This window comes from Vidua chalybeata, chromosome 4 (assembly GCF_026979565.1).
Source record: "Vidua chalybeata isolate OUT-0048 chromosome 4, bVidCha1 merged haplotype, whole genome shotgun sequence".
Lineage (NCBI taxonomy): Eukaryota > Metazoa > Chordata > Aves > Passeriformes > Viduidae > Vidua > Vidua chalybeata.
In genome coordinates, this window is record NC_071533.1 from 56004256 (window position 1) to 56025196 (window position 20941).

The 20941-nt window shown below is 37.3% G+C and overlaps 1 protein-coding gene across 6 annotated transcripts in view; it reads left to right on the forward strand.

The window, feature by feature from the left end:
• Nucleotides 1-20941, forward strand: part of KCNIP4 (potassium voltage-gated channel interacting protein 4) — a 385279-nt gene that overhangs the window by 202272 nt on the left and 162066 nt on the right. The window contains exon 1 of one of the 6 annotated variants that reach the window (XM_053941136.1): nucleotides 11899-12325. The exons of the other annotated variants lie outside the window; for them this stretch is intronic. Coding sequence (XP_053797111.1) covers nucleotides 12226-12325 — 100 coding nt within the window. The 5' untranslated portion in view covers nucleotides 11899-12225. Of the gene's footprint in view, nucleotides 1-11898; nucleotides 12326-20941 lie in introns of those variants that run through there. 6 annotated transcript variants of the gene reach the window in all.

Consider the following 20941-nt stretch of genomic DNA (forward strand, 5'->3'; position numbering starts at 1 on the left):
CCAAGGACAGTCTGATAATCTTCTTAGTTTAAGACAGTTTAAAGGAGAACTCTGGACTGAGTTGCCTCTCTTTATAGGCTCAACCAATTCCTTTCCACCAAAAAGGAAAAAAAACAAGTAGATGTCACTGAAAAAATAACAGCTTACTATTATAAGGAATAGCAACAGTCAAGACATAACCACCAGATACAAAACTGCTGAATCTGGCAGACTGCCCAGAACAGAGAGACCCAAAACCACCAGACACATCCTCTACCAGGATGGCGCGCCTCAGCCGAGGGTGTGGGTCAAAGCACAAAGGGAGAGAAGGTGTCAGGCTTTCACTCCGCTCTGCGCATCTTCCCAGCTGCAGCTCCGACTGGTATTCTCCAGGGCAAGGACTAGAAACCCTCCAAGGGATTTGCTGTCCTTGTGGCAAGAGAAAATAGGAGCAGGCAAGGCAAGGTGGCTGGGCTGCAGAATTCCAGTCTTCTCTCCTGAGTGGGGGCTGATGGCAAGTTGGAGCAGGGGTGCAAGCAGCTCTAACCCAAGAACTGCAGTCTCTCCAAGTGAGACAAAATCAATGAAAAGAGAGCCCAAAAAGGAAAAGCACTGCCTTGGCCCTACAGCAAGAAACCAAGAGCCAAACCATGTGGCCAGAGAGCTCTGCCTAAGCAAAGAACGAGAGCCCAGGAGGTAAAAAGCTCATGACAGACGGGCATGAGCTGCGTGCCTGAGCAGCCTTCAAAGCTTAGCCTGTAGTACCACCCCGCTCCCTTTACCAACAATTTTGAGCACACACAGATATGGGATGCAATAGCATTTTGGGTTACCCACACCACCTTCCTTGTCTGCAGAACATCTTTAATTGTAGGCCTATCTCAAAAGCTTTCATATTCCGTTAATTATTGGGTTTTAATATGACAAAAGTTTTGCTCCTTTACTGTCCATTTATTTTTTTTAAATGAGAAGCTGTGAAATGCCTAATAGTGAAGACTTTTGAAAGCCACTAATATTAAGCAACTATTAAGTACATTAATTAACATCTAATTGAGGAGAAGGATCAGCATTACTCTGACATCACAAACTTAATATTGTTAGAACAGACACATAAATATTTAGCTCATACTCCAAGACTCCACAGACTTTTGTACATATGATTCATGGCTTAGCAGTTATAAGGGCTATAACATAGTTTTAAAAGTAATTCTTACTTCATTATGTTTACAGAGGTTGGCAGGTGGGTTAAATCTATTAGTCAGCAAAAAAGTTACCTCCTGGGCTTTCTTGTTGGAAGTGTTTTATCCTGTGCTTTCTAGCCTTAACTAGCATGTTGCAAGGCCACCTAGGAAGGATACAATCTGGAAGGATATGTGGATCTGTGAAAAAAAACAGTGCTGGAAGTTCAGTTTTTCCTGTAGTCAAAACCACCATATTATATGTCCCTATGCAGAAATGACAGAACTCTTAAAATAGGTCATGCTGGAAAGGCACAGCAAAGATGTTTGCTAGGGTGCCACAGGTCATGTATTGAAGATGATACATGCAACTACAGTGGAGCATAGACAGTAGAACAGAATCCCAATACTGACTGGATGGAGCATCAAATGCATTTCATAACAAATATATTAATCACTGAGGAGTAAATGCATGTTTCTGTATTTTGATAAATTCAAAGAGGATACTTTGTTTTACTGTACCAGTATTTCTGGTTTGGCAATATAGAAAAGATTACATGGATATTTCACTTTCACAATGAGATATGAGATGGGAAGAGGTGGTTTAAATGGATACATGGTGACATGGATAAAGAACTGGTCTGAGATAACTCATTTGACACACAGCTGGATTGTCAAAATATGGTGATATGTGGCTCAACTGCAAGGTAGTCTCTAATGTAGTAACAGTGCAGAATAGAAACTGGAAGAAGTAAACTTTTTCCTTGTAATTTGATGTTCATGTTTCGAATTGTTAGTGCTGGGGACAAAGGACAGCAGCAAGAACTTTGTTCAAAAGAAGAAGCTATGGAATTGCACACACTGTTAGTGACTGGAAATGGCAGCAGGAAATAGTGCAAGGATACAAAAAGCCAGAGAACATGAAGATAAATTATACTTAAGTGAAAAGTTCTGCAAGCAATGGGATGAAAATACTGCTCCAAAACTAGAGATCTGAAACTCTAGCCAGCAATTAAATATGGTAAGCACACAGGCCATGTCAGGTAGATTTCAAAACAGGCACCAAAAATTCATGGCTTTAGGTTTGTAACATTTCTTGAGGTAAAACCATGGGAAAAGTCCTGAGCCTGGTTCTATTCCTGGGAGGTGGAATATATGCAATTGGATACTGTGGGGATCCTACTTTCTCTGAGGAAGCTGTGTAGCCTACATTGTGGAGCAGGTGGATACTGGGAAACAGAAACAAACTCATCTTGCTGTGGTCTGCCTTCCTCATTTGCAGCAAGACTGAAAAGAAGCTGTGGACTCTGCCTCCAACCATCAGTGTTGCTGCATTGCATTTCTGTGGAAAAGTTCTCTACTGACAAGTACCTCTGCTCCCAAGGGTTTCCTTTGCCAGGCCCTGCTGTTTGCTTTGAATAAGGAGCTCAGGTTTTCTCTCGTGATGCAAAACACTGCAAATAGGTCAGAGGGATAGTTCTCAGAGGGAAGAAAACCCAACCTGAAGTTAAAAAGGAGGAGCATCCAGATAATGCAAAGGGAATATAAGACATGCATGTTTGTTACCTCCAGCCACTATCATGTTGTATGTATATATTTCATTTCACAGTTCTGTCCTCTGATAGAAGAACCTCTGATATTCATGGATAAATCTAATTTACATTCTACAATTAATTTCTATGTTGCACTCTTAGGATGCCATTTCAATTTTGTCTGGTTCCCAGCTTGAGGAAAAGGAAGCGTTTCAGAAACTCTTTTCCTTCTTCCATACTGCTCTTCCTTTACTGCTGTTTAGGTTTAGACTTTACTGGTTTTGCAGGTGATCTCAAAATATTTCTCTAGAAGTCTTTAAATGGTTGTGGTTTTAATCTATCTAGCACAATTTTAGCATTAGTACTTTTCCAGACAGAGAACACAGACTTAGTCTACTTGCGTCAATTACATTTTTAAATCTTCCATGTGAAGGGAAGCAATCAATTTTGTTTGTTTGTTGTACTCTGCAGAATATTTTAATCACCTGGCAGCCTGTGGAAATTAATAATTTCTCTGTCATGTAAGCTGATATACAGCTGCATGAAAGATTTTTACTGGGCCATCATGCACCTCATGCATCCTCTGATGCCTGTCCTTAAGGTGCTCAACCTTGCTACTTGAGTAAGCCCTTTTATGTTTTCAAGAGATGAGGAGAGAATATTGCCTCTTTTACTCAGTGGGGATTGACCATCTATCAAATAACCAATGAGGTATTCAGAGAAAGCAAAATAAATAAATACCTTACTGTAGTGAAGCTTTGCATGTGTCCCACTAGTTTTTTTGTTTGTTTTGACAAATGAAGTGCATTACATGTCGTATTTCATATTGTTTTCCATTGCTGAATTCCCTGGAACATTCAAACTCTCTCCATTATATATTGCTAGTGAATATAAAAAGAAAGGAAATGTTACCTGGCATTTTATAGAAATTCTTGTAAGATATTAAAACGAAAGAGCAACAGTCAATCTCTTGATGCAATTTAAAAATTAGTATGTAAATAAATTTTAGTGTCTTGTTTGTTGTGTCTCCACTGGGTCTTTCTTTGCTCCAGAAATTTTCAAACCATTTTGGAAGGTTACTGGCTCACACATAAACACATTCACCTTACAGACTGAAGTGGAGAAGGCTTAAATCAAGACCTAATCTTTCTAGTGCAGCAAATATGAATTTAAATAAAAGTAGCTTTCAAACACCACAGAGGACTAAAGAAATGAGGACTAAAGAACCAATAGAATTATGAATCTGTAATAATACATATTTTTATATGTAAATAACCACTTTATAAAGAAAAATATTTCCTGGAAACCAAAAAATTCAATAATGAAGAAGGAAGTGGTGATACAGGCATTTATATTGCATAAAGACAGGTAAGGGAGAAACAATTTAAATAACAAGAATTCCTTGCTTATTAATTTAGACATACTTCTGCTGAGTTTAGCAATATTGAAGGTCTTTAAGTCTTGGTGCTCAATGCACAGAAATCTTCTGTTCATTTAATTTAAAAATGTCAGTGCTTTGTGTCTTTCTGGATTGTTGCACTAATGTTCTTCGAATGTGTGCTGTAAAGACCACACATGCAACTGATGTACCTTGGACTGTCTGCTGAGAATGCTCAGCCAAGTGTGTGTTTCTGTATAGCTGTTCACATAAAAAGGCCATCCATGTATCCTCATCAGATGGTTTAAAACAATCATTAGTAGTCATGGACTATCAATGAGGTAAAGAATACTATTAAATATATGGTCAGTATAGTTATTTGTAATTGGTTTTTTGACCATGAGAAAAATGGTGCAATCCCCCATGATTCTTCAGGCACCCTAATGCATCCTTAATGAGTCTCTGTAATAAGATGGCTTAGCATCACCCTCCTCCCAAACCAACACTCCCAGCAAAATTGAGAACCTAAAACGAGCACATGGATTTCTCTGTATCAGATTTACACATGGTGCAGATCTGCAGGAAAGAAATTTAAAGACTGTCAAATGGTTAGGAAGAAACTTGTTGGGCTCCTTCATAGTGCTCCAATACGAAATAGGGCAGAATTGGAAACTGAATGTCTGTCAGCTTGCCTTATTTATTTAATATATGTTGGTTGGTTTTGTACAACCAGTCTGGAAAACAAACAAATAAAAAGAACTTGTCACTCTTTTGTTCTGTCATTTGTCTTAATAAAAACTTCTGGGCAAAATAGGAGCTTGCTCTTTAGACTAACAGCACTCTAGGGTTTAACTTAGGCTTAAGGATTCTATAGACATCAGCTTCAGATTTCCCTAGCTTGTTGGTTCTGTCTTGTTTTGTGGTTCTCTGGGTTTTTAAAGGCAGAACTATGAAAAATGCTGTCTTTCTCAAAACTATCAAGTTGTTTTCCATGGGCATATGAGCCAGACTTTCCTGGGACTTTTACTGTTGATTGGCATAAGTCTCTTGTTGTCTGCAGTGAGCTGCTAATGAACTAACAAGGGATTAGGAGGAAAAGTCTGGAGAACATCCACACGCTGCATCAGCTGAACTGGAGGAATTCTTCTGTCAGTCTCTTTAAGTCTACAGATAAATTTCCTAATCATATTTGTGATAAAGTCAACTTAATGCAATGTTCACAGATAAAGTCTGCAGAAAGCCTGACAGTTTTCCAATATTCTGTAGCAAAAGAGGTAGCAAACCTCAGAATTTATTTCTAATTATTAATGATATTTCTAATTATTTAAGATGTATCTTCTCTCTTTGCTATATGGATAAAAATTTTAACACATTTTCTCATGAATTTCTCACCACCTTTCCATAGCTGTGGCTTCAAAAATGTCAGTATCCACATTCGGTTATAATAATATTTCAGAATATTAAGGGGCTATATTAAAGCCAGCAACATTTCTTATGAATAAGGTCTAATTTATGAATAAATGAGGCTAAAATGATTACTTGGGTGGATTAACAGTTCAATATTTTCTAAAAGTCAACATTGACTAGGTGTGGCAGTAGTATGTTAAGACTTGCCTTGAAGGTGACAGCAGATATTTTGCATGTGGTGAAGTGGATCCACTAGGAATGTAAAGGGAAGACTGAAATTGTTGGAGTGGTAAGCAAGAAAGATGAATTTGTGGCAGTATCCTGAGTGGATAAAGAGGAGCAAGACAACACTGGACAAAGACAAAAGACAGAAGGCCACAATAGCTGAGGAGCAAACCCACGAAGTCGGCATTAAAGATTTAGTTGCTGGGCAGGGAAGAAACACTGAATCTTAGAGCTGTTGCTCTGAAGGCATTAAATACACACTAGTTTTTAAGTAGAAAGGGAGAAATGGGTAAGAGGTGATACCCAGGTTAAAAGACTGCAGGACTGACAGATCTAGGAATCTTTCAATGAAACTACTCATGTCATGAGTGTTAAGTCACACACTTATGCCTCAGCAGAATAACACAATCTCTTAAGTGTACTGCAGGTGTGGCTCATGTGTACCAACAGGCCTGATGAACCATGGTGAAATGAGCTGCTGGAGGCCTGCTGCCATCTGTCCAGGTATCCCACAGCTGTGTGTGGCACTGAGCTCCTTGTGGCCCTGTGGTATTCAGAGAAATCAAATCAAGTTTCATAAAGCACCATCACTTGACATGCTGTGACTATCTCAAAAATCAAAATTAAGCTGCCCACATTAGTTCTTCACTGTGGAGGATGCATTAGAGTTTTACAAATGACAATTGGTAACTCTCCTGTCATTCTATGTGACTTTGAAATTCTAGGAATTTTTCTGTAGTTTGGGAAATGATCAGTATGTTCCCTCAAGTGCAAACACTTGAAAAATCATTAAGTTTCTTAGGAGAAAATTTCTTGTTAATAAAGAAGTAGCACAAACAAATCACAAGAAACAGTTGAACTGCAGCTGTGGAATTACAACACCCAAGTATTTTTCATCTTCAGTTTCCACAGACAGATTTAAAATACAGTTGTCTGACATTTTTAAGGTATTGGAAATTTCTTAAGTTTTTTTTTTTATTATTATTTTTAATGAGGCTTAAACCCCTGTAACAAAGATGGAGTTTTCAGAATGGTATGTGATGAGAAAATTTCTGTCTTCTAATGACATTGTTCATGGTCACAGTGAGTGTTATAGTTTTCAGAAATATACACTACCAGATTCAGGGAGCCATATTTTCACTGCATGGAAAAGGATAAACTCGAAACATAATTCCATATTAAGGGCTCCAGAATACCCACGTAATATTCAGAAGATTCTAAAGAATAAGTGATATATTGACAGATTTTGTGCTGCTTCTGACATTTATAGCAACCCAAAACTGGAGTGATGTTATGATACTATCCAGATCTTCTGGTATACTTTTCTCAGTTGGCATGTAAAGATGTTTTCTGTCAGTCTTTGAAAAGCCTGCTTATGAGTAATTGCTGTGCATAATTTTTTCTATTTCAATCAGTTCTATAAAAGCACAGGATTTATGTTTTGCCATCTAACTATGCACCCAGTGTGACAAGACAGAACTTCTGCTTCATGATTATGTCATGCCCTGCCCCACTCACACCATGGGAGACAATTTGCATGAGATGCCAGCCCATGCAATTATTGCTGCCTGCTGCCATGGGTCTGAACTGCTGATTTAGGGGCATATCAGTAACTATGGCTTCCTGTGTGGGACAGGAACATGACATAAGCATCATCAAGACTCAACTGTGGCAGCTCCTTGTATTGTGACAGCTGAAAAACATTGGACACAGTTCAGGATGTAAACTTGGATAAAAGCTGTGAAAAAGTAGAAATAAAGCACTGTGAAGTCAGACTGCTGTGACCTTTTTTTTACCTGTGTTTAATCCGGGAAAACTATGAAAGTCATGCTGGCTTAATGCCTACATGGAAAGTTGCAAAGTGTTGGCCCTTATCAGAGTTAACATTTAGAGTGGATGAATGCATCACAGCATTTTGTCACTTTTTTACAGATTAATTAAATAATTACTAAAAAAAAAGTTAAATTAAAAGAGACAAGTTTATACCTTATTTCTGGTTTTCTCAGTGTTTTGATGAGCTGGAAGATTTACTAGGTTTTATTTATTTAATTTTTAAAAATAATGTCTTAGTTCATTCTCTTAATTTACATTGCTAGTAATAAATTTAAGAGTGAGAAAAAGGCAGCCTGCAGTGTAATAACAGCTAGCTGCTAAGATAATAAAGCATTTGAATTTATGATACATTAAGATTTTCTTGTTCATTTTCTTCTTTGAAAAGAAAGACTCAGTTTTCCCCTTTTAAGATTAAAAACCATGAACTTCTTTTAAATATCTACATGGAATACATATTTTAATAATTTTATTGGATGTTGGAATATTTATTCAAAGCTGTTCTTATTAAAAATAGGCAAAAATATTATTAATCTTTGTAATAAGTTGGAGGGACATTGCTTATAAAGTAATCATTAAATTGCTCTGGCTTTACATCATGATTTTTACTGTTAAAAGAAAGTATGATTTAAGTTTTTCTTGGTCAAAATCAAGAAATTGTATCCTCTATTATAGGTTTTGTTCTCAGACTTTATATGTGGCATGGGATTCCCACTGCTATTCCATTTCACTTTTCTCTTGCAGCGCATTGACTTCTGCGCCCAGCTCTGCCAATTGACTCTATCATTAACTTTCCTTCACTAATGATTGCATTTCCCAAATCTGGTATTGCACATGCGCAGCCTCCACTGCTTTATCCAAAGCCATCAAGTTTAGCTCTGATCACTAATCTTTTATGTTTTAAACAAAATCCAGTGGATTTTGATTTCTGCAGGCCAGACTCCCATAAACTATTTTGAGAGGTGGTAAAGAATATCAGAGGTTAGTGGTTGTCCTCCTGGAAGCCATGATGACAATGTGGGAGTGGCTTACCAGCATCCAAATGAACATAAGACTGTAAGAAAATGAAGTGTAAGAAAATGAAGTGTAAGAAAGAAATATAACCATTACTGGAACTCCATCTGTAGACCAACTCATCACTTTTCAGTCTAAAGGGATTGGGTCTTTTTTTAACATTAACATTTCATGATATATAGCATTAAGCAATAGCAGTTAAGATTAATGGTATCAAGGATCTTAGTCATGGTAAAGTAAATGGAGTCATTGTGTTGTGGTTTATAGCTCCATCACAAGATGAGAAGTGACCATTTAGATATGTTCCCAACTGAAAATATAACCAGTGACTTCAATTTAATATATTTGCTCTCACAGTAAAATATAATGCTGCAAAATGCTTTGATGAAAAGGAGACAGCATTTATAATACTTTAAGACTGAAACCTTTAATTTGCAGTTACACACAAGAAAAACAAGCCCTCATGCTCTTGTGTATAAAAAAAACCCTATGTAGCGTGTAATTTATTATTTAATATCTTTCCTCCTGTTCCTATTTCTTGCATTCCTACTCGTACACTTTTTTAAAGCTTAATTATATAACACATTAAGGCTTTTGTAGTTAGGCAAGAGAAAATATAGGGTGTTCTTCCTATCATGTTTAGATGGAACTGTATAGGTAAATGAAGATCACTTTTTTTTGGCCTTTATGGAGAGCAAAAAATAAAACAACATGCCATATCACTGTTTTTGGCAAGGTACTTGGAGAGAGAAATAATGTCTAGTAGTTTGTAACACTATCATTGAGTCAGGTCCATTTTTAAGCAGGTAAGAAGGTGAAGATGAGAGATAGATCTGTACTGTTTTGTGTTCCTACAGAAGAAATATTGTAAGGTTTTATAAAAACCTTTTGTTTTTCTCAAAAGCAATGACTTAATGAGCAAAGGTGTATTAAATTGCATATTAGATTACCTACAGTTATATCAAAAAGGAGGGGAAAAAAGGCATTATCATGGCTGGTTCACAGCACTTGACAAACACAAGTTTAGTCACATCTTTCTTGCAAAAACCTTGCCTTCCCCTGGAGATTATCATTCTTACTGTGCTTTGGCATCTACCTGTAAAACTGTAGCCATCGTACTAATTCTTCATTTCTTCTGTATTTCTCTGCTGTTTCTTGGAAGAAGAGATATAATTAGCCACAGGTTCAGTACACCTACACCTCTGGGAAATACTCTTCAGTTTGCTGATACCTGAGGAGGCACATCCCTGACACGTGTGTTTGTCCAGTCACTGCTAGCCATGGGGTTCCAGTTTGCAGGGGGAATGGCAGCACTACCAGCTTTGCAGCATTGCCACCACAAGCTCTGCTTTCCACTTTTTTGCTTTCAGGCCTAAGTGGACTGTCACAAAAGCACCTTTTAAAAAGTCCTTTAAAAAGTGTTTTCATTTTTAAATTTTCAGCAGACCAACATTACCAAAAGTTATTAATTAAAAGGAGTGTGTCCTTTCAGGTGATGATATTGCACGTACCCAAATACAAGTTGTATCCACCTTTTGGGTAAAGGCATACAAGATTGCAGATGCTGTGTTCCTGATGCCAATAAATGAGTCTATTTTAATTCCACATTGAAGGAAAGCTGGACCTACTTTCCTTATAGTCATTGATAAGATGGCTTAGAGGGAGAAGATATTTAGCCTTATTTGGAACAAAAATTGAATGAGAGAAAAAAAAAAGAACATAAGGAGAAAGTTTGCAGTAAGTAAAAGCAAAGATTCCCAATGAAAAACTGCCTGCAGTACTGAAATGAATTCAATATTTAGGATGGAGTGTTGAAACATAGATTTTCTGACAGAAGTTTAACCAGCTTCAGGGAGCCCAATCCTGAGTAAAAATCATAGAATAGTGACATGTGAACATTATGCTGTAAGGCTTTATCTATCCACTGTACAAAAAAAGGTACCTATTGTCTATCTGTGAGTGCCATTACTCTCAGTTCATTCCTCTGTTTTCAGTAATGACAACACCCATTATAATGCAAGTATACCTGGAGGACTTAGAAGTTGCTGCCAGTTCTCACATAACACAATGAATTTTTTAAATCTTATCTAAGGAAAGAAAGAAAACCAAGCCCTTGGCAGTAATTGATTTCAACCATGAACGGGACAGTGCTCTACCAGACAGGATTAATTAGTTGCAATTGTTCCCCTGCTCATTTTTTGCTGCAATAGAGGTGCTGTTTTTCTATTGTAAATTTCTTCCTAGATGCAAAAATTTTAAGGGATTTAAGGAGTAAATCCTTAACCATGAATACACTGCATGTGACAATGCCAGTACTGCAGACTGTTGCAGATAGGCCAGTGGCTGTTAGTGGTATAAGATATCAGTTGTATCAGTTCAGTCCTGCAGTCAGCATACAGTTCCTGCATTTCACTGTGAATGTTTTCCATGGAAAAGACTTTGTTTAGAAAATATTGCTGAAGTGAGAAACAATTAAAAAAATGAGCTTGCTTCTCCTTTTTCTTGCCCCATCCCTGGAAGTATTCACAGCCAGGCTGGATGGGGCTTTGAACAATCTGGTCTGGTGTTAGATGTTCCCTTGCTTGTGGCGACGAGACTGGAACTACATGATCTTTAAGGTCCCTTCCAAACCAAACCATTCTATGGTTCAGACTATGATTCTTTATTTGCCTTTCAGGTTTTGTTTTCCAAATCAGCCCACAGAAAAAGCCTTAAAGAATCTGAGACAGCTTTTTCTTTTTTTTTTTTTTTTTTTTTTTCTATAATTACAACTCCCCACAACGAACCAAGAAAAAAAAAGATTCCTAGCTTGCTGTTACATACACAGTGTTGTGTATTACTTGCCACATGCAACAAGTGGAATGCCATCGTACCGAGGCAGCTGTTTTACCCGGAGGAACTAACAGAGAACTTGGCAAGTGCCCCACCGACACATCCTCCGGCTGGAGCCAGCCACAGCTGGGCGCGGTGAGGGGACTCGTGCCCCGCTGCCTGTCCCGCCCCTTCCCGGGGCACCCGGGTGTCAGCCCGAGCCCGCTCCAGCGCCGGGGCAACTCCGCGGGGCTGTGCCCGTGCCCGGGGCTGTGCCCGTGCCCGGGGCTGTGCCTGTGCCCGGGGCTGTGCCCTTGCCCGGGGCTGTGCCCTTGCCCAGGGCTGTGCCCTTGCCCGTGCCCGGGGCTGTGCCTGTGCCCGGGGCTGTGCCTGTGCCCAGGGCTGTGCCCTTGCCCGTGCCCGGGGCTGTGCCCTTGCCCGGGGCTGTGCCCGTGCCCGTGCCCGGGGCTGTGCCCTTGCCCGTGCCCGGCGCTCCCCGCGTTGCCGCGGCAACGGCTCCGCGCCCGCCGCTGGCTCCGCCGCCAGCCCGGGAGCGGCTCCCCCCGCCGGGACGAGCCGCCGGCAGCGCCGGCCTCTCCCGGGCCCTTTCCCGGACGATGCCGGGGTGTGTCCCGCCGGCCGGCCCCCGCATGGCTGTGCCGAGCCGGGCCGTGCCGGCAGGCCGGAGCTAAGCCGCCCGCCTCTCCTGGCCTCCGCTGGGGTAGCCGGGATGTGCTCCCTGCCGCTCCCCTCCCACTCGCCCCCTTCCCTCGCAGGAGCCTTCCGCGCCTAGTTTAATGGCTTTGCAAAGAAAGACAGGCAGAAGAACACTTTCCTCAGTGGCGGTGGTCAGACCATGACCTAACTCACCATGAACTTGGAAGGGCTTGAAATGATAGCGGTGTTGATCGTGATTGTGCTTTTTGTAAAAGTGTTGGAACAGTTTGGGCTGATTGAAGCAGGTTTAGAAGGTAAGGGAGTGCTTTTCAGTGGCTCGTCATTTTTGTGTTCTGGTTATTCTCTTGCAGCGAGGCAGGAGCACCTGTGAACTGGTGGAAGGCACTACCCGAATCACCTCGAGAGCGACGTGCACTTCAGTGGCTGTCTGTTTTGGATGCTGGTTGTCGTGATTTAATTTTGTAGGAAAATAAACTGGTGTCCAGAAAACTGCCAGTATAAACTTAGGGGTTAAAGTCTGAATCTCTTATTCCTATTTTAAGTCTGCACATTTAAAGTAGTGGAGGGTAAAGCAGATTTTAGTATGATTACAGGCAATCATATTGCCTTCAAACTGTCTTGTAATCAAAATTGTTTTGTAATGTATTCACATTAACATAATCTCTACTAGAATTGTAAGATCAAGATACATCTTTTATAGTATTTAAAAACCTGTTGAATATTTAATTTACTGTTAAGATTTTAAACTGTGCTTGAGGAATAACTACAATCGTCAGATTCAAACTAAGCAACTTCAACATTCACTAAGGGCAATCATGTGCAAATTTTATTGTTTGATGCTTTGTTTTTCTTAGACAGATCCCCTCCTCTATTAACAATATTGTTTCTTTATAAAACAATAAAATTAAAAACAAGAAGATTACTTTATTTTACATGTGCTTTTTACATGTGGAATAGTGGAATATTGATTTTTACCTTATTTCTAAGAGAGCTGTTATTCTTACCATATGAAGAGTTAGATAAAAAAAACTGCTTGCAGCATGGTTGATAATGCAATGACAATCTTTACATCCTAGTGTTTTATTAGTTTACAGTCTGAAGTGGTCTGTTTCTCAGCTGTTGAAAGAATATTGTATTCTCAAATCTTCCTGTAGGCTGGCATTTGAATATAGTGTACATACTTACACCTGTGAAAAGGGAAACTTTGATGACAAATTATGGTTTCATAACAAAAATTATGGTTAAGCAAAATTTTCTCCTATGAAAATGTCTAAAGTAGTCCTGTTTGTGTAACCCTTTCAACAAATGCAGTCTTCCTTTGAAGTGATTTTAAATAAGGAAGTTACAGCTGGTTCTCTGTCTGTGTTGCTGTCTTGCATGGACTTGCTAGAATCGTGTTATAGAATTTTAAAGCCCTGCAGAGATCAAGTGCGCTTTTATAAAGATTTTATATTTATCTTTGAGTATATTCTATCCAGTTTAAATGATAACATTGACATTCTCTTAAATGAACTTTTGATTTTGTTCTGTGTTTGGTTTTAAATAGAAATACCAATTAACATGATAAATGTTATCATAAAGTCATTTCCAGCATTAGAGGCTGCGGGGCGGGGTGGGGGGAAGAGATCTGTATTTACAGTTAAGGTTGTTTGGCATGTTTGAGTGTGTTCTGTCGAGTCTGATTGCCACATCTGTTTGGGTTGTCTCGTAAAATACATAATTTGATTGTTGTCTCTACTTGTTGCTGTGGCTGGAGAAGCTGATAATGGAAAGATGATTCAAAATATAGTGAAGATGTCTAAAGGTGGTTGTATTATTTCTGCAAGAAAAATTTGTGTTTTGTCTGCCTCACTGGTCAAAAGTCTTGGAGTCTGTGTATAAACAGAGTCTGAAAGTTTCGTCCTACCTAGTGCAGGACAGGTTTCCAGCATGCCAGCTAGAGGAAAACACTGGAAGTCATATATACCCCATTCCTCTGTGATGTTCTATTTCTGTGAATGACATAAAAGGCATGTTACATGAGAAGCAAGTAACAGATATAAATAATGGTGTGTGTTAATGGGCGTTAGTTGAATTTCACAGACTGAAGATTTTTTTTTCCTCTTAGTTCAGGAGCAGTGCAGATTTCTTCCCCATCTTTTTCTTTAAACTTCTTATTTAAAGAAGTTACAATAGGAAAAAAGGAAGATTTTTACACTTTTACTAGAGAATTGAAAAAACTTTTCAAAATGTTAATAAGTATCAAGGATATTAATATTAATATCCACTCTTGAAGGAAAAGTACGTGCATTGTAAAATTGTGCAAATGTTAGAGAAGTTTTTAAGCACAATGCTAAAAAAAACCAAATGTAGTCAGACTATCCAAGTGCTTTTCTGGAAATCAGTGAGGAAGTTGGTCTCAGCTTTCTGAAAATGTTGGGTTTATAAGGACATTTGTTATTTTCACTGACATTTGTCAGTTTGGGTAGGTCATATCCCTTCTTTCTTTTTCACAGAGGTTAATATGTCCCAACAAAACCTTTTTTTTTTTTTTTTCCCAATTTAATAGTTTACAGTATAGAAAGGACATCCTATGTATACCTTGAGTTCAGAGTCTGTAATAATCTCTAACACAGTACACCCAATACAGGATTCTAAAACTCATTCTGAAGCTTTGGTAGAGACTGAGGTTTCAAAATCCCATTGTGTCCCTATCATGGCAACAAAAGCCTGAAGATAACTTACACTGGATTGTCATGATTTTGAACTTTGTGAAATTTTGTGAATTTAGAAGAATCAGGTGCAATGATGTAAATCAAGATCACTCTATTCACTGTCATAATAACTAGTGTAAGAAATATTCTGCTTCCTTCAGATTCTTCAATGCAAATTATGTTTATCATAATAATAGTATGCAATTATTTTCATTCTTTTTAAAAATAATAAAGTATTTTCAGAGTAAATATTTTATATACTTGCTTATAGTTCTGCTGCAGTCACTCAGATAACAGTATGCTTTCTGTGGTTTTGTCCAATTGCCTTCAGCTCTTCAGTGATTCTGTAGAAGTATTTTCAAATAGATGTTTTTAATATTGTATGACAGCTCTAAAAGTGATAAGTAGCAGAACAGATTTATACACTTTATGGGTTGTGGGTTCCAGAGACTTTATCTCTCAGTTAAATATTATTTTATGATGCATTGCACTCACTTAGATTGCAGTATGCTTTCTGTGGTTTTGCCCAGTTGCCTTTAACTGCCGGGTGGTTTTACTGTTGTTATAGAAGTATTTTCAAATAGTTGTTTTGAATATTGTATGACAGCTCCTAAAGTGATGAGTAGCAGAATAGATTTATTCACTTTCATGGGCTGTGGATTGCACAGGCTTTGTCTCTAGGTTAAATGTTTAACTCTTCATGAATTAGGTTATGTCCTCCTTGATAAACTTTACTGTTTTTTTTTTAAACAGTAATTTATTAGGTGTAAAGAGTAATGTGTTGATACCTAATCAGGAAATTTTGTTCCTAGATATAACTTAGTATCAATTTAAAATTATTTCTTCTTGTAAGGCAAGTTTTTCTTAAAGTCATTCATAAGTAGAGTGAGAATACAAGAACTGAGTAGCTATATGTACAAGAGGTTACCATCTTGAGATTATGCCATAGTCAGGATATTGATTTATAGGATTTCAGTATTTTTTTAGTACTTTTCTGAAAGGTACTTTGTGATCTTAATGTATAAGGATCATATGAACTTGAAGAATAAATGGAAGAGGTTTTCTTGTGAGTATCTTCCTTCTATGTCAGTTTCTCTGTGTAAAGTGTTAGGGACAGAGAGGTTGAGGCATCATGAGGTCAGCCCATTCCTAAGTTAAAATGGCTTTGTCCTAAAGTTTCTTGGAAAACCTGGATTGCTTTTCAAAACCTATATCACTTATTAATTAAATAAACAGAAAAATAGACTCCTCTTAATCAAGGTATGCATTGAAGCCTACACCATTAGGAATAAGGTTCAGAGAGGAAATCTGAATTAGATGACTGATCAAAAATATTTAAATAGGAATACCTTGCTTTTTAGGAAATGTCTAACTGCAGTTAAAACACCTAATAGAAAAAAATGGCATGGAAGTAGCCATATATATTACTGTAAAATGTGGGTTCCATATCTCTGTTGTTGGTATCTATCTAAAATCCTTGTTTAGGAGTCCTGAGAGTGGCAGCAGTAGAACTTTGCAGCTAAAATTGTAATAATCGAGCTAAATTACTGAAACACTTGATTCCTCCAAAATATCAAAGCAGCTTCTAATCCCATTTTAGCGATCTTGGCTATTAACAACTTCCCATTCATCAGCTGGAAAAAAGAACAAAACCACAGACACATAGGTAGTTGCTTGTGATATTTATAACAATTTTTGACAAGGACAGTATATGACTGGAAACAAAGTGGGAGTTACTTGTGGTTGCTCTGAAACTACAGCAGCCTCTGGAGCTGTTCTGCCATCTAGGCTATGATCTGCTGGGAATGCCAGCATTTTCACAGTGATGTCCCTCTTCACAGTGTTCTTCATGGATGGAAAAGGAGTAATACCTCAGAATCACAGAATGGTTGGATTGGAAGGGGCCTCTGGAGATCATCTAGTCCAGCACCCTGCTAAAGCAGCTTCACATGGAGCAAATTGCATGGGGTCACATCCAGGCAGGCTTTGACCACTTCCAGTGAAGGAGATTTCATGAACTTTCTGAGCAGCTTGTTGCAGTGCTCTGTCAAGATTTTCCTTGATAGTCATTTCAGAAGATTCATAATGACTACCATTTCATCCAACAAATAGCGTGTAATGAATGTAGGGGATTTTATGCCATTCTTCTTTTCTTAAATCGGTCTGGATGTCAAAGAGAGTTATGCACAGAATTGTGAAGTATGGAAGCAAACATGGACCAATATGTGAAATGATTAGGCAGAGCTGAAAGTGGGTAAAAGACAAATTTATGATAGAAATTTTATTATTAATAATTTAAGGCATTTCTTAGAAGTAATCTGTTCAATTAAGTCTTCATAAATTACAAGATAAATTGAATCAAAACAGTTGTTGGAACAGCTCCTCATATGTGGATGAGTGAGCAGTAGATAGAAATCTTTAACACAGAACTCCAATGAATTTTTTCTTGATTAAATATGTAGCTCAAACAACACTAGCAAGTCATTTGTAGACAGCATTTGTACTGTAGTTTACTTGGAATTATGTGCATGTGAGCATCTGACCAGGCTGTGCATCCTGCATGACTGATCCACAAGCCACTGCTAGTCAGAATGAATAAGAGAAAAGCTCTTCCCATTTTTCATACTAGAAGCTTCAACTTACGTATACAGTCTCAGAAAAACTGGAAATAGTCAGTTAAGAAAAGCAATTTGCTAGCCTTGTAATAGGTGCCTTCAGCTGTTAGATGCTGCTTCAAGTAGTCTGTCATATCTCTGAGTCATCTTCTGAAGGCTTCTGGTCCATTGTTGCTGAAAAACCTGGTGTTCCCAGGTCAGTGTCTGCTGAAGAGTGTCTTTTCTCAACTCTGACTGTCACACTCAGTAATAATGTGCATGTCTAGTGCTTTACATCTACAGAGACTGAAGTAGATAAATAATGTAATTGAAAGGATGCCAAAGAAATACATGGATGTAGTCCACACTCTGAGTTATCAATACACTGCTTTTTTGCAAACTTAGTATTTTATAATTAACATTTAAAAAAAAGTATTATTTTCCTATGCGAGTTTTAAATGCATCAATTCATTTGGTTATTTCCCTTTTTTCAATATATTCACTCTTACTCTCATATTTATATGTAATGTAGATACTATACCACAGAAGAAAAGTAAGTTTTTAACTAAAGCTTCTCTCTTTATTGCAGGGTTGCAACATTTTGACTATCTAATGCACCTTCCTACAGAATTCCTACATTTTTATTGTATGTTTCTGGCTGGTTTTAGCTTCAGTCACCTTCCCTCAAAATATTTCCTCAGCTTTAGGATGTCAGTCTTTTTGGCATACATATAATTGTACGTCTTCTTAAGGTTTAGAGAAGTTCTTGTGTTTTAGCCATTGTTATTTTGTTTATTATTTTTATAGGAGAGTTCTGCCTTTAGTTATCTGTCCTATTTCTCTGGTGATTAATTGTTCAGCGCCTGATAGAAAGTTCAGTTCAGCCAGACTGAATGCTGCCTAGATCTAATGAGGCAGATGATTTAATCTGACACAACAACTCTGTTTTTCCTTTCTGCAGTCATTTTTCCCAGAGGTATCTCTAGAGGTATGTGGTTCTCTAAGCATGTTTTCTTTATTGGATCAATAGTCTAAAAAATTTCAATACTTCAATACTTTCAATACTAAAAATTTCAAGACAAAATTTCAATAATCCAAAGGACTACAAGAGCCTTTTTCTTATTGCTGATGATGTAAGATAATGAAAGAAAAGGAGAGGAGATCAGGTAAATACATGTTTATTAATCAGATATTTATTTATCAGTGGTTCTATCAGTACACAGTAGAAATGTGATTATTAGTTTAACTCTCATTACTAAAACCAAATTCTAATACAGAAAATAAACAAAACATCTGAACTAGAAAAGAAAAAGGGTTAAGAGAAGTGAGTTGTGAACATTAAGGACGATTCTTTATTGGACATAAGCATTATGATATTATCTCAGTAACGCTCACCAGCTGCTGTAGGTACATCAGAACAGACTTTTGTACATCCACAATTTGATCTATTCTTTTTGGTACTCATACTCAGCATTTTTTTTCTAACAGCATCTCTACAATGTGATGGGATGTCTCAGATAACCAGAAAAGACAGTTTCTGCTGGTGGAAAAAAAGTAATCTATATACAGCCACTTATTGTCTGTGTCTGAGGAACTTTGAATAACAACAGAACCAAGATGCTGCCTGCATAAGTTTCTCTGATGATGACATCCCATTCTTAACAGCTGCACCTAAAAAGCAGAGAGAGATTTATCTTGTTTAGTGAACCTGATATTTCTGGAAAGCAAAAATTTCTGCAGATAATCCATAATATTCAAGTGCAGTGAGTATTATACCCCTTGGAGAATAAGACCATATTCTTCTCTATAGGAGAATGTAGTCTGTCCTCTTGGAAAGTAATCTATCATCTCAATAAAGTCCTTGAATATTTTTTCATTAGAAAGAACTTTTTTTTCTCCATACTGAGTCAAATTTTATTTAGCCTGAGTATATACATGTTAAATTTTGAAATTATATTAATATGCCATCTGATTTACCTCCTTTGAAGTCTGAGATTTAAATTTATGTTTGCAAGACAGTGAGAGTACCTTACCTTCAAATATCAAGTTTGCCACTGGACACCTAATAATCCCAGGTATAGGAGATCCATCAGAGGTCTGCCTTACTTCACTTGTAACCTACAGCTGATGATAAAAGGAATTCTGCACAGTTTGATTTTTCTAAATTTTTAATACATTCAGACAAAAATTACTATGTTCATTAGGTATATTTATTCAACCTCAATCTAAATTACATTAGTTTGCCCCTTACTCAGCACAGAGCTCAGAGTTCACATTCTGGCCAATTTTATGGCTAGATAAGTAGTCTGAAGATAAATCAGGTTACCAGAACAAGAATAATTATTCTCAGGAGTAAAAGGATATAATGGAAGGCAGAATAGGATGCTGAAATTGTTGTTTTGGAAGTTGACAATTGAGATACGATAAAATGTAGTTCACTTGCTCACAGTCAAAATTGATTCAATAGTTCAGCAATAATAAAGAAGTCATTAAGACAGGAAAGTATTCTCAATCAACTTGATTGCTGACCCATTCAATGAAAACATGGCTCACCTTTGAGTCATTATTGCAAAAATTGTCATAACCTGTTAAAAGTTATACTTTAAATGCTACTAATGTTTCTGTTTGCTTCCTTACCATTATCTTACAGGATGATTATAATAAGCTCACTTTCTGAATGCTAGAATTTTTGGACTAAGACAAAAATTGATAGACTCAAAACATTCCTATTTAAAAGGTAAATCTCATAGTAAAAACCCAAGCTAAAGATTCATCACAATATCCTTTGTAGATTAACTTAATCTGTGTTTGGGAACTTCACCTTTTTCTTTCAGAAACTAAGTAAAGCTACTTTAGCACTTATACCATTTGTTTTCTACATTCAAAATAAGTTTTGGGGCTCTTTCTGAATCTTTTTCATGTTTTAATAATCTTATTGGGGAATTGATATTCAGACTGGGCAGAGGGCTCAAAATTGATCTCTGACAGATCAGAGGTAAGACAATATCCCTTCCTTGCCCATATTTGATATCTTACCATTAATACAGCTGAGCAATAATTAGCTCATCTTATACTTTTTTGCAAAATAGAGACATTCACATCAATGATTCTACAGAGAAATAAAGATATAGTTGAAATTATTTGCGGGTTTTTTTGTTCTGATTGTGGTGGTTTTCTGGTGGTTTTTGTGGTTTTTTTTTATTTTTGGGTTATTTTGTTAGAAGAGCACATTAGAAAATCTTTGGTAGTTTTTTTTTTTTTTTTTTTACATTTGAAAAAACCATACTAAAGATGTGACCTTCTGTTGTGAGGTCTGATATGGATTAATAAAAGTGCACCATCTCCTGTGGTTTTATTAATCTTACATTTGCCTACCACAAAAAAAAAATAACATGTTGGATTAAGAGTGCTGCTTCAGAACTGTTCCATTTGTTTTGGAGTTATCAAACTAACAACATTAAAAAAAAAATCTTTTTATTTTTCTATTTTTTTTTTTGTTCCTTCTTAAAGATTCAGAGATTTTGCAGTCAGGCAGGAAAATGATAAAATGCAATTTTTCATTCACAGATTTTTATTTTTCTAAATCTCTGTAGTGAGTCATTTATGAATATTTATTGAAGTG